The 14,876-nt window shown below is 39.7% G+C and overlaps 1 protein-coding gene across 7 annotated transcripts in view; it reads right to left on the reverse strand.

The window, feature by feature from the left end:
* The window catches only part of MFSD6 (major facilitator superfamily domain containing 6), a 46,077-nt gene that overhangs the window by 8,739 nt on the left and 22,462 nt on the right, over positions 1–14,876 (reverse strand). For all 7 annotated transcript variants that reach the window (XM_068196347.1, XM_068196348.1, XM_068196345.1 and 4 more), the window contains 2 exons: positions 10,427–12,023; positions 5,308–5,405 (listed from right to left, as the gene is read on the reverse strand). In XM_068196347.1, the coding sequence (XP_068052448.1) occupies positions 5,308–5,405; positions 10,427–11,970 (1,642 nt within the window). In that variant the 5' untranslated portion in view covers positions 11,971–12,023. The remainder of the gene's footprint in view (positions 1–5,307; positions 5,406–10,426; positions 12,024–14,876) is intronic.

Raw genomic sequence — 14,876 nt, forward strand, 5'->3', positions numbered from 1 at the left:
ATGACAGCCCCAGTCCTCAGTGCCACCAACCACAGCCCAATGACAGCCCCAGTCCTCAGTGCCACCAACCACAGCCCAATGACAGCCCCAGTCCTCAGTGCCATTAACCACAGCCCAATGACAGCCCCAGTCCTCAGTGCCACCAACCATGGCCCAATGACAGCCCCAGTCCTCAGTACCATTAACCATGGCCCGATGACAGCCCCAGTCCTCAGTGCCATTAACCATGGCCCAATGACAGCCCCAGTCCTCAGTGCCACCAGCCATGGCCCAATGACAGCCCCAGTCCTCAGTGCCACCAACCATGGCCCAATGACAGCCCCAGTCCTCAGTGCCATTAACCATGGCCCAATGACAGCCCCAGTCCTCAGTGCCATTAACCATGGCCCAATGACAGCCCCAGTCCTCAGTGCCACCAACCATGGCCCAATGACAGCCCCAGTCCTCAGTGCCACCAATCACAGCCCAATGACAGCCCCAGTCCTCAGTGCCACCAGCCATGGCCCAATGACAGCCCCAGTCCTCAGTGCCACCAATCACAGCCCAATGACAGCCCCAGTCCTCAGTGCCATTAACCACAGCCCAATGACAGCCCCAGTCCTCAGTACCACCAACCATGGCCCAATGACAGCACCAGTCCTCAGTACCACCAACCATGGCCCAATGACAGCACCAGTCCTCAGTACCACCAACCATGGCCCAATGACAGCACCAGTCCTCAGTGCCACCAACCACGGCCCCATGGAGCCCCAGCCCCCAGCAGAGACTGTGCAAGGGTCTATCCAGCACATGCCCAGCAGATTGGGGGTGGGAACACTTTTTCCTCCTGCAGGAGAGCTAAGGGACAGCCAGCACATGACCCTCAGTGTGGGAGGCTGGCTGCAGGTGGAGCCCTCGCCTTGGAACATCTGCCTGGGGGCCTGTGTGGAGTGGGGAAGAACAGGACAGGAAAAGGCAGGGTTGTGGAGAAGTTAGAAAAACAAAACAGTTTTGTAGTTTATCACACATTAAATAAGCCTGAACTATTTTGCCACCCTCAGATTGAGTGGGAAATTTTTTTTCCTTATTTCAGAGGTATTAAAAATAGTCATCACAGTTTACCAGTGCCTAAGCTCTATTGCCTCAGTTTTAAACAAATATTGGCACAACTGATGATTCAGTCAACATGTTTCTGTCCTCTACATTTGACTTAGTAATGAACAGTTGGACAATCAACAATGACTTAGGCATTTAGGCTGAAGACTCCTAAGAGCAAGAAAATACATTTTCATAATATATGGAATAATGTGGATTTTGCTTGGGTAAAATAAGAAATAGCACTATATGAAATTGATATAGTGCAGGTATACAGATGTTAGATGTCCACCAGGCTGTCCAGGTCAAATTTACTCAAAATCAAACCCAAAACTCCTCAAGCTTTGGGTATTACACATATATATGTGTATGTATCTCTCTCTCAAGGTTTTGGTATTAGTACATCACGGTATTGAAAAACAAAAAGCTTGCATTAAAATGAGTCTGTATTACCTTACCATTTATAGTTAAAGGCTTTAAAACTCACAGATTTTCTATGCAAAAAGCTTAAGAGTTTTAAAACTCACTGAGTCTCTGCTTTCTTTAATGAAGATCCATGGATGCATTGCAAATAGCAACTAAGAGCTGTCCCAAAAACAAAGCAGAGCTAATTTAAAATAGGTAAAGTGGTTTTGGTTTAAAAAGTACATCAATTAACATAAAACATGGAGTTTTATTGGCTGTTAGGAGCAAGTCAATTCTTAAAGCCAGGCAAATAAAAAACACATCAGAAATTATTTGAACTGAGTTTGAACACAAAAGGCCATAACTTAACCAACAGGTTCTTGGATGCTTTCATCTTTAGCAGTGAAAGCCCCACTAGAACACAGTGTTCTCAGCTTCTCTGAAAACAAATCCATATCTTTAAATCAGCTCACTACACTTGCTTTTAAAGGCACAGCCCTTTTATTTTAGTATGTGTACATTATTAATGTGATTTTTATTGTAATTATTTATACAACAGTCATTATTGGAAACAGTTTTTTCCACAACTTACATAAGAAGTCTGGTCTGGATTACTGTTACTGCTAACCACAATTCTTTTTAAAAGAAGTTGCTCACTATATATATTGTGACATTATTTGCTAGAACCACTAACCACCATTTCATCATCTGCACAACAGTTCTAACAAGTGCAGCAATCCTAGAGTGATGCTTGTAATTTTAGTGAATTTAGGATATTTTATACATAAACCATGAGCTGAAGATTTGGGGATCCAAATTTATTTCAAGAGAAATATGTATTATAATTATTGTCAGCAAAAGGCCAAACTCTTTTGCTCTCTAGATATAACTGTGTTGCTGGAACATCAGTAGGAGACACTTAGAATAGTACTTGTTTTGGAGTTTGCTGAGTAACTGCCAAGTTAAAACAGCTCATTTTCAGGTTAACAAGATAGTTTTGTAATTTAGAAAAAATATCCAATGCAAATTGGTGAGCTAGCATAGCTGTTATCAGAGAACCTGGACCAGTGCCCTGGAACAATAAATTGCAGCTAACTAGCATAGCAAAACTTTATCTGCTAAGTGCCAAATGAACAAGATTGCTTGTGTGCAATATATATAGATCTATATGCTTTACAAGGATGTCTTGAAATCTTCAGTTATTACAGACTCAGCCTTAGTTCTTATTTTCATACATTGCCTGTGCAAGTCAATACAGCACAGTGGTTGAAAACTTTGGATTGAGAAGTGAGTTTAAATCTCTTCATTTACTCCTTTGAGAGTGCAATGCAATGAGAGCTGTCCTCATCCCATCTACAAACAGCAGCTGGAACACAGCGTGGTTCTTATTACAATCAATTGATGCAGTCTGCAGAGTCATCTTCCAGAAAGGTCTCCATGCCCTTCAGCAACAGCACATGGGGATAATCCTACTTGTATTGCAGAAAACACATTCAACAGAAAAATAATTTTTTTACAGAAGGCAATGAAAAGTTTTGTTAGCCTTAAAATCCCTCGAGCTGATGAAGCTGGAGTTTACATAGAAAGTGACAGCTTCCTGGAAAAAAGTTCTGCACAATTAGAGCAAGGACTTCACTGAGGGGTTTCAAAGACCCGTCCACTTAATGCCTCACATGGTGCCCACATATGGTACACAATCTACTCCTTTTTTGGTTTTCAATACTTCTAATCCTTACATAGAGAAAACAGCTACAACTCTTGCTTCCCTGTCAACAAGCTCACTTAAAAATAAGAGCTTCCACCTCACCAAATTTCATTAAGGTATCACTTCTTACTACCACTAAGTGGTTATGTAGGAGAGAAAGCAGAGCTCAAAGAAACAGGACTTGGAACTGCTGCAGAAAAAAACAACAACTCTAGAAAAGATGAAAACTGGTAAGAGCAGGAAGGGAATGAATAAAGGAGGTGGGGGGAAGTCAGCAGTACTTCTAAAAAGATAACCTTGATCCCCCATTTGGCAACACTGAATGAGATGACTGGAATCCTACAAATGCAGAGGCAGTGGTTAGACACACACAGGGCACCCATGGACATCAGGGACCAACAAATGACGTCTGATGCAGGCTGAAAAGAGCACGCAGAACACAGAGACCTGGGGACTGGGTGGGGGAGCTGTGTGTGGGTTTGGTTTGGGTTTAGCTCTCTCACTGCTGACTATAAATAACTGCAAATAGCCAGATTAACCAAGGAGCCCGTGATTCAGCAGTGGCTAAATATGGTAACATCTGGCAGATATATTTATGACAAAGTATTATTTTGAAGGTCCTTAATTTTTTGTTCAAATCTCAATTACTCAGGATTTGTGTGCTGTATACTCTTCCTGTATGTAAAGGCAAATCTACGTATTGTGCAATTCATATGGAAATTTCAGCAGAATAAAAACCACATTCAAAGTACAAGAAACTTCTTTTTCAGCCATGAATTATAGGATACTTCCAGGCACAAACTTATGGCTGTGTAGGTTAAACCACAAGGGTTTCTTCCTATATTTTGATATGGGAGAGCTTTAAAACAGGATTACCTAAAAGGCAACATCCGAAGCTTTGTATTCATCATTTTTTTCCCTACATGTTTGAGCAAGAGAGAATAACACATACTCATTCTTCAGGTTCTTTTTAACATGTTCCTATTTTAACACTTGGTGTGAACAATGAAGCACCAATTCAATAGTTGTGGTTTGGGGGGTTTTTTAATAACGAAATTCAGAAGCTTGCTGTTGTGGCAATTACAGTATGGTAAACTGGTTTTGTTAGCTCAGAACGTTAAGGAGCCAGGACACAAATGGATCTCTCTGTGTGTATGTAGAGAACCACACAGTGCTCCCTAATGGCATTTTGTAACTCAAAGTCTACCTTACAAAGACTTCTGTAAGTATAGTAGAAAAAGTTAATTTAAATTCAAGTTATGCTATACATAGAAATTTCTAAGTACAATCGGTGGAAAAAATTCTAAATATTATATAAAACAAAACAAAAAAAAAAAAGAGATGTCTTTAAAGAGATGGTCAAAAATTGTATTCTTCAAATATTGAAGAAATATAAAGTAAAACAATTCCACTATTTCATGGTTTTGAGAAGTGGTACTCACCACAAAGTAACAAAAAAAGGTCATAAAAACTAAGCTAGAACAATGTATTCTTTAACACTGCAATGAAGTTCTTACAGACTTCTACAACAGGATTTGAAAACAGGACTCAAGTTACTTGTCAATAGACCACACCTTTGTCCTTGTAAATAAGTTTGTGAAAGGCCATGTCTCTTAAAGAAGTTCTCTTAGCATTGAGAAAGCTATTGAGAGAACTTCTGCTCTAGCTATTAAAACAAAAATTCTATAATCTAAAAGTACTGATGGAACTGAAAAACTGAAATATTTTAACAGAGACAGAATGACCCAGGCTATGTTTGGAGGTTTTTTGCAGCATCCTTTCAAGGACCGCAACCTCTGGCATTTAATGAAGTTCACATTTATCACCAAACAGGATTTGCAGTAGGTGTGTACCCTTATAAGCTCATGCTTCTGTCTCTTTGTTTATTTAAAGGGTGTGTTGGTCTCACACAGTTCTGTTTGAATAAACAGAGAACTGTGCACAATCAAATGCACACCCACCCTTTTGACGTCAAATATTTCCCAGGATAAACACTAATGCTTTATGTGTTTTATGAACCTGCATTGTCTGGGGTATTTGTGGTAAAAAATTAGAGAAATACCAGATTTTTTACTTAATCATAGCTCACTTGAAGCACCTGATCTTGTGCTGGAAGGTCTTACCTTGAAGTACTTCCATCGGAAGAACAGTCCAGGCATTTTCCAGATACGAGATGTAGATGTATCGTGCTGTGTTACAGGCAAGGCCGATATAAAGCACTCTAAAGGAAATCAAGAAAGGAGAAATCAGGATAGTCTGCACTTTCCCTTGCTGGTATGTTGTAATACAGCTTACTGATTTAGAAGTTATTTGCATGCATATTGTTTGGCAGCTAAAGCATTTGCTTAACACAAAATATACCCTTCAAGTCCTACACCCAAACATAAGCTCTCCTCTTGCCTATTCAACACAATCAAAATCCTAATAGAAAAAAAAAATAAATCAAAGAGACAGCAAACCAACTGATCTTTTAATTGAGCTCGGTAGTTCTATGCCACACTCTAAACGGGATTGTTCAGAGAGAGAATTTCTGAGTGCATTCAACATCCTTTCCAAACAACCTGCTTTTCTAATCATCCAGAGATTCATTCTGCCATTTCAATGAAAGCCTGGAGCAGGTTTGAATTAAAGGAATTAATTTTAACCCAATTAATATAAGTTTATAGTCCCAGTATCTGCAAACTGCTCAGAACTACTCTAAAACACATCCCACAGAAGCAATATGGTTTATAACAACATGCCTCAGGATAAAACTTAGCCATCCTGTTGAAAAGCAGCAGATGCTGCATCTCAGAATTTAAAGAGAGAAAAAAAAAAAGCTCTTACAACAGCTTTTAAACAATGAAATACAAAGACTATTTGTAAAGTGCATTTCCCAGTGCACATTTAACCTGATGACTCTTCCCTTCCATTTTTTAGATTTAGCACAGCTTCCCTCTGGGGTGCTCATTCATCCAGCTATCTTCCTCTTATTTTTAGACGGATCTTGGGAAACAAAGGCTTAATTGAAAACATGTTTACAGCTTGAGAAAGGGTGCTAGTGCAACCTTTAAAGATTTTTTACAGGGACAAGGATAATTTATTGTCCAAATAGGGCTTGTTGTTTGAACCCTGGTTTGGCTTAAGTGAAAAAAATGTAATTGATAATTAAGGTGAAGCACTGACCTTGTGAAAGAGCTCTTTAGTCTTTGTGCTGCTTTTTTAGCTAGTTTTTCTACAAATGCACACCAAGAATTAATTAAATGGTACAGAGCCACTGGAAAATCTAGAGTGAGACGCCATCACTAAACCACAGCATCTTGTCAACATTTGAGGTCTCCAAATACACATGCTGACAGTGAAAAATCCAGTACTAGAGTTTTTATCATGTCAGTGATATCAAAAAAGGCCTGAGCATTTCACAACAACATGAATTTACTTTCAACAAGTAGGGCAAGCCGGCAGGAAGCTGCCCCCCCCAGTCGTAGATCAAATCAAGCTGTGCTGCTTCCAGATACATGTAAGGTCCATAAATAGCTGGTTTAAGCTGCCTTCAGACAACACAAGCCCAAGCATTCAAGGAAGAAAACATGGGAAGCCACGAAAAAGTTCACTGTTATACAATAATGAGAACAAACTTGTTCTTTGTGTTGTGAATCTTAAATTTCATCTCATCCTTTAATTAATGCCTTCTGTTCCAAACAAATAATTTGGTTCCTTTCATAGCCACAACTTAATGTAGTTCTTATGTACAACCACATTTCTGAAATCTATTAGGACACATTAGCCTCAAAAGGTAACCAAACTCACAAGGTCTGCAGGCTCCTGTCTTCATTCTCCTACTAAAAAAGCCCAGGCTGATGCGTATGCTCAGGAATACAAAGGAATGGCCTCACCATGTACCTTTGTTTTCCCTCAGCAGCAGTACAGATGCACCTCTCTGTTTAGGATGAGTTCTAGCCAGCTTAATTTCACTTTTGTCTAGCAAAAACTTTGTCTGTTCACCAAGAACTGTCTTCCAATCTCAGCTGTTCCCTAGCACAGCCAGACTAGAAATGTGACCTCCTGCTGCTTCAGAGCTCTTCCATCATCACTAACCACTCACCTACCTGTGTTTTTCCAACATATTACATTTGCAGAAAGATTTGGATTTGGAGTTTAAGAGCTGTTTAGTCAGGTTCTACCTCTTAATTTGTTAGAATGTATGTACAGAGTTTTAGGTAAATTACAGTTTATGAAGATTTCTATAAATATGGTTTTGGAGGGGGACGTCACACAAAAACTTCTGTGTATTTACAGAGTATTTTCAAAAATGCATTTATAATAATCACTTAGGCTCCTTATCAGACCTAAATGGAAAATGTGAACAGATGTTCCTTATGAACCCTATATGCAGCACCCGCAGAGACACCACACTCAATTCACAGGTTAAACATTCAAAGCACTGAATCTATATTTGTGACAAGGAGTTTAAGCTGTTTACAGCCATGACTACCAGTCTCTGCTTCCCATAAAAACTCACAAGCTGGAACTGTGGTCAGACAAACACATTCTAGCTTAACCTCAAGTAGGAAGTTATTTTCAGAGCTTGACATCATCTTCTTAAGTGACTAGCAGTTTTGAGCGCTTCTACACCAGGTGGGGTCTAAATATTTCATAACCAGTTTTGTACACTTTTTTTGTCATAATATCATAGGATGGTTTGGATTGGAAGGGACCTTGAAGATCATCTAGTTCCAGCCCCTCTGCCACAGGCAGGGACACCATTCATTAGGCCAGGTTGTTCAAAGCCTCATCCAGCCTGGTCTTGAACACTTCCAGGGATGGGGCAGCCACAGCTTCTCTGGGCAACATGTGCCAGAGCCTCACCACCCACACAGGGAAGAGTTTCTTCCTAATATCCTCTCAAAGAAACACTAGAAGCACACGTGCACTGCACACGTGTATGAATAGTAGAGCTAATGAAGTTATAAATTGGGCATTTTAATCAGCAGGTATTTAATATGGTCATGCATAAAACGCTTGGACAATAATTTGAGCATTAGTTTTAAAAAATTGTGAAAACCTAAGAGGTTTCAAACTGTTGCAAGGATTTTATATGCCACCACATACAATGGTAGAAACAAAGATTTTTAAGACTTGAAAAGGGAAACTGAGCTTCTGTCTGATAGGGTAAAGCCTGTTTTCTTGCAGTTCTACAAAGGACATTAAATAGCATTTTTTCCTGCTACTGTGACAATGCATGCAATTCTGGTACTTATGCCTGTCTTCAAACACTCAGCACAGAAAGAAAAATTCAATGATAAGTATTCAAATACTGCAGAAAGTATGTCTACATCTAGAAGTTCAACAACCCAGAAGAAAGGAATTTTGATCTATTAAAAACAGATAAAATATCTAACCAAATGCTTCTGGCTAAGGATATGGAGTTGGAGGCTACTGGAATTTTATTCCTAATAGGAAAATTATTATCTGCACTAGAAGGCAGCAGACAACACATATACAGAACTATCAAAGAAGATGAGCTATGAACTCCTATCCTTCTTTCTTTAGGGAAGAAAAAAAAAGCTTGCTTCCTCTAACACACAGAGTTCAGAAAGTACAAGACAGCAGGCAACCAGGAAGAGTCATCTCAAACTGTGATGACTAAACACAAGTAAGCATTAAATAACACTAAAATACGACTAATGTGCATTTCCCAGGTGTAGGTATGCAGAATGGTGTTTCATAGCAAACAGGGACTAGTGTTTAAACAATTTAATCTTGAGCCAATCTTGGCTTCACACGCTTAGCAGTGCCAAAAAAAAAAAAAAAAGGGGGGGGGCTAATCCCATATATCATCCTTCTTTTCACTGGCCAATGCTCCCATCCCTTCTATTTCATCTTATTCACAATCCTACCACTCTTCTGGTTTTCATTCTTTAGTCGAAGTCTAAGTCTGAATTTTGTTCTATAATATACAATGAAAGAGCATACCCAAGCTATCTTTAGCTATGAAGACTGTGATCTGTTCTCACCACTCCTCCATCACCATATCCTTCCTCCAGGCTCTGCATGCAAGGTGTCATTTTCTCTTACTAATTATTGTCAAATTCAGAGATTAAGACTGATTCTAAGTAAAGAGATCCTCCTCAGTTTCAAGTAAGAAAGAACTCCATCTTTTAAGTAATCTCTCAAATTATTGTGTTAAACATCTCGAACATTTTTAGTAGAGGGCAAATGAATAAAAATATTTATCCCAATAAAAGCAAAACAAAGAGCAAAACCTTAGAACAGAATATACAAAAAGAAAAGTGCAAAAAATACTTACATCTCAATGACTGTATGATTATAAACTGGGCATTTGGAAAGGATATGATGCTAACAACACACAGCTCTGAACTTAAATGGACAGAATACCTGAGTAAATACAAAAAAAACCACCTTTGCAGCTTCATTAACTCAGGTTTTCCCCATCTTTCCTCCCCTGTGCTTTTTTAAAAGAGCAGTAGAGGGATTTAGAATATGTGGCTATTAAGTCAATTTAGTGAATTGACTGGAAAGCAATGTTCACTAATACGCTGGAAGCAGTCGCTTTCACTTACGCAAGGCAAAAACAACAGGACAAGCCCTGCAGCCATCCCACTTCATAGCTGACACACGCTGCTGCAACTCAAGGAGGAGAGCAAGCCCTGAACTAGTAAGTGACACTGCCAGGCTGCAACCTCATTCTGCCAACACCCAGAGTCTGATTACGAGGCCATGTACACAGGAGGTGCTCACCTCGCTTCCTCAGCTCAGCTTCTCCCCTCTCAGCCTGCAGCTGACACCTTTCCAGGCTACCATGGGGGCCACGAACTGCCCTGCAAGGGGACCTAGGCTAAAGTGGGTTTGCAGAATGCTGCTACTCACAGGAAAAAAACTGAAAAACTAATGGCATTTGGATGTCAAAACAGACAACCCTTGAGTGGGTGGCAATCTGTAAAGATCTCTAACAGAGTGATGCATCAGGGAACAAGGGTATCTTCTGGAACCATCTGCAAAAGGTTATGGTGCCAGGCATAAAGCACATACTAACATGCAACTCAAATGCAAAGCAAGCATTTCAGAGCATTTTCAACCAACTCTTAAAATAACAACAAAAAAAAAATCCATCATGTGAGCCACATAATTGAGCATGAATTTAAAAAAAAAAATTAGCTTGAGTTTCACTTTGTAGCACAAGGGCTGAGCCTGAGAGTCACCATTTTTTGTACAGCTCTTTAATGATTGCTGCCATCTTACCTGATGTGACCAACCAATTCAATGAGTTTGTGGCTGAAGAAGTAGGCAGTCAGCTCAGACACGTGACTGAGCACAGAACAAACTCCAAAGAGAGTGGTGGTGCCATTCAGGTCTTCCAAGTGCCAGTACAGAAAGGTGAACACAAAGCCATATCCAAACCCCATGAACCAGGCCACGAAGAGCACGGAGCCATATTGGATACTGCACAGCAGTTTAATTAAGTCCCAAAAACTGAAAGACTGTGACTGACTCATACTGGTAGGAGTGTTATCTGAAGATTCATTGGAGGCATTTCTGTCCACCTGTGAGATCTCTACCTCTTTTCTCTTATTTTCATCTTGCTTGAAGTGCGCGTAATGAAATCGAAACTGGGTGGCCACAATTAATGCCATTGTCATGAGGACACCAAAAACAATGAAAACGATCCTGTAGTTCTTGTACTCTGGAGCCTTACATCCTTGACCTTCAATGGCAACTTCTGTGTGAGTATAGTCAATGCCAATTCCCACAGAGAGCATGGCCAGCCCCCAGCCCAGAGACCCCCACATACGCTGCAATCCATAGCGGTCCCTGTGTTTGCCGAGGTACTGCAGAGTTATGGTGTCCACAATGGTAACAGAGGAAGCACTGAAAAATTCTCCTATTATGACAACCAGCAGAATGAGTAGAAAGATGGCCTCTACTTCTTGTTGATCATAAACGAGCACAGTTTGGTCAGAAGGCATTGGCTTTGTGCTGATGGAAGCTGGGGTGGTGCTCAGAGTTGTGTTCCCTAGTGAGGCTGGGCTAGTGGTGGTGCTTTGCAAAATCAAATGGGTACTGTTTTCCAAGGTAAAATCCTCATCATTGCTCTGCGTAGGTACCAGGAATGTTATTTCGGGATTAGGTGTCCCTGTTGTTTCCAAAGTGACTGGACTGGAAGTGACCAGGTCTCTCCTCCCACGAACTTTCGGGGATGCAGCACTCACTGTGGTTAGTGGAGAAGACATCGAGGTGTTTTGCAGAATTGTTGTTAAAAGGCTGCTTGCATTGGTGGGATGTGCAGGGGGAAGGCCCTTTGGTACACATCTTAAGGTGGCTGGTCTCACAAATCCAATGCCCAGGTTGAACAAAACCCAGCATAAAAGCGAAAACAGGAGGACAATCTTGCCTTTCTTGAAGCGATCTGCCACCACTCCCCAGAAGGGAGCACTGCAAAACTCAATAAAGTACCTGATGCCCACCAGAAGTCCGCTCTGGCTGGGTGTCATACCCAGCTGCTTGTAGTACACGGGCAGCAAGGGGTAGAGAGAGCCATATGCAGAATAGAAGAAAAAATAAAAGACCTTTGAGATGAGAAGATCGTTGTTTATTTTGACACAGTGCTTTTCCAACCAATCCAGCTCTTCATCTGGGGCAGTGGTTGTCTCTGTTGAAGGGGATTCATTATTGGGGGGCAAGTCTTGATCCTTGGAAATGCCATTGAAAGGATCAGCAAGCACATACTTTCTCTTCTGTTCTTCTTCATCATCGGTTAGAATGGCCACCTTATCATCAGCTGCCATGGTTTACCATAAGCATCCAGTATCTGGTGGACTCTCAAGGAACTAGGGCTACCCTGTGAACAAATAAAACATAAGGTGGTTAAGGTACCACAGGGGAGCAGACCTGCAATGCCAGCCATCAAGGACAAAGGCAGCTTCTTTCTTGTAAGTAATATTCCTGAGCAATAAATGCAGTATTCAGGGTGGGGAAAGCCGTTTGTCTAGACTAGTGGTACATGGTAGCATCAATAAAAATGTGTTTTATGACCAATTCTGTGAAGTTCGCCCAACATCAGCTTTTATATTGTGCAATAAAACATATTTCATGTTTAGGAGGGAAAATAACTTATACATTCAGAGTTACTGCGGCAATTCAGTGCTAGAATTTGCAAGTCTCTTCTTTCAAGTTGGCTTTTCTCCCCCAAGGCTAACTGCTTTATTTCCAGTATTCCTTCCTATGCCAAAGGATTGTTGTGATTTTGTAATTAAGCAATGCAGCCACGTATATCCGGGTTATTTTGATCATCAAAGCAAATTATTATCCAAAGCCTCATGATAGCCTCCAGAAGGCTCATCAGTCTCCTCTCGAAACACATTTTTCAAAGCACTCCACAACTACAGCAGAAATTGATGGGAGGCTTGAGCTTCTACACTGAATGGGAAGAGGTGGGAATTAGGATGGGGCTTTAAGACCAAAATTAGAATAACAATCTCAAAGACATCAAAGACCTGGGAGCAAAGAAACAGAGACAGGCCCTATAAAGGTATCTTCAAGTCCAATTCTGAAATTGAAAAGAGGTGGACTGGGAGGTAACAGCACTGCAGCTGCCTGCACTTATCTTCTGCAGAAGCGTCTGCAAAATTGATAAACAACACTAAAAAATAAACACTCCTTAGACTTGGAGTGACTGACCAGCTTTCACATTTAAAAACAACCTATTCCAATAAACTAGCCTAGCTAAGAAAAGCATCTTTTTCAAAGAATAAAAACCAGATCTGCCAGCAGGCTATCAGCTCCAAATCATTATTAAAAACTGTTTTTGCTCTATTGGTATCTTTAAATTTAACCTAGTAAGATTAGCTCATGTTCATTGTGAGAAAGTTAAACATTTTTTATATTTTGGTTTTGTAATCCTTTGCTGTTTGGATTAGTATTACTATCACAGAGGAACTTTTTCAAGGAGCAATATTTGAAAGAAGAACCAGAAGAACCTGAAATTTCTCGAAGAGCACTCCATTTATGATCTTGACCTGCTCAAGGAATTTGAAGTTGGACAGGATGATCCTACTGAACTCCTTCCAACTCAGGATATTATATTATTCTATGATAACTATTTGTTTGCAGTTCTGTACTTTATTCCAAGTAGAAGAGGACAATGAAATAAGTCTTTCATTACTCATGTGAAAGCACAATATCATCCCCTTAGAATTAGTCATGCAACAGTATATCCAGTGCCTTTAAATTAATTCCTTATAATTCATCATTATTTAATACTGACAATGGATTTGGAATGGATTATTTAATACTGACAAAGGCTAATAAGAGAGAAGAGCCTAACATTCACTAGTATGTTAAATTAATTGTTCCCTATTGATTCAACATATATGTAACAGCTGACAACAAGCCATGGATATTTCTAAGAACAACAGTTCACGAGAATAATCTAAACCTTACACAGTTCAGTGAAAGACATGTCTAAAAATACCATCATTAAAATCCCAAACACTCATAAGGTTTGTCTGTGTTTTTCACCCTTAAGTGTCATTTCTATGGGATACTATTTATGAGGCTCTCTGGTTTCACTTAGGGAGAAAAGGCTACACACAAATCTTGGAACCTTAAATATTCATGTATTCAAGGTCAAAAGTAAATGAAAACCATGCCAGCATATACACAGAGATTTAAGTTTTTTCCTCCAGTTTCTTCAGAGACAATCCAATTAAATTTTAAAAAAAGTATTTCAACTGTCAAAAGATTAGACAGTCCTGATTAAGTTGTTAGAACAGTCAAATGTGAAAGCATATTTTCTTGCCCTTACCTGTTACCATCAAAAGCCACATGAACCAAAACCCAACAGCTGTCCAGTGAGCTTCTGCAATCTTTGTTTCAGCTAACCACATCCACCTGACAAGTGGAAGAACTGTGGGGTTTTTGCTCATTTCTATATCCATAAAACAAGCCCTTCTAATGAGTAAATTAGATCAGTCATCATCTGTGCTCTTATTTTCTTTATGCCTTCTTTCTTTGACAACAAAGACTCCAAATCTTGTGCAGGGCCCCACTTACATCAAAGGGATGTAACTGAGCTTTCAGTATATGCTCATCTGTTTACAGCAACTTGCTGGCTTGCTGCATCAGAGCTTTACAGCATTTATTTCTGAAGAATAGATTTCCAGTTCCCCAGACATGACAAGACAGAACTCACATTTTAACCACGTGGATATTTTAGGACAACTTCTTTGTAAGTATGGCTTGAAATCATCCTCATTTAAATAAGTTTATTCCTGTATATGAGCTCTGAACCATCTGGTTTTATATAAATAATACTGAAGGCTTTTAGAGCAATTAGTATTAATTTTGTTTCTCTTTTCTCTTGAAGTGGAATTTCAATTTCATATGTTGTATGAATAGCGAGTGCATAACAAATTATGATACTGTTAATCTTTAAACACTTCAGTTGCTGCATATTCTCTCCCCCTCCATAATTTGTATCAGCTTCAGCATCCATCTTCTAACACATTGCAATTGCATAATCCAAAAGATCCACTCCTGCTATTCTGACTAGAACATCCTGAGTTAGAACACTATGAAAAGTGTATTTCATAGTAATTTCAGTAAATATTTTCCCACACTAAGAGCTTCATTGAATGTTATTAATAATACAGAATATACTCTTCAGAAATATAACAGTGTCAAGAGTGGTAGG

This window comes from Anomalospiza imberbis, chromosome 7 (genome assembly GCF_031753505.1).
Source record: "Anomalospiza imberbis isolate Cuckoo-Finch-1a 21T00152 chromosome 7, ASM3175350v1, whole genome shotgun sequence".
NCBI classification, from domain to species: Eukaryota; Metazoa; Chordata; class Aves; order Passeriformes; family Viduidae; genus Anomalospiza; species Anomalospiza imberbis.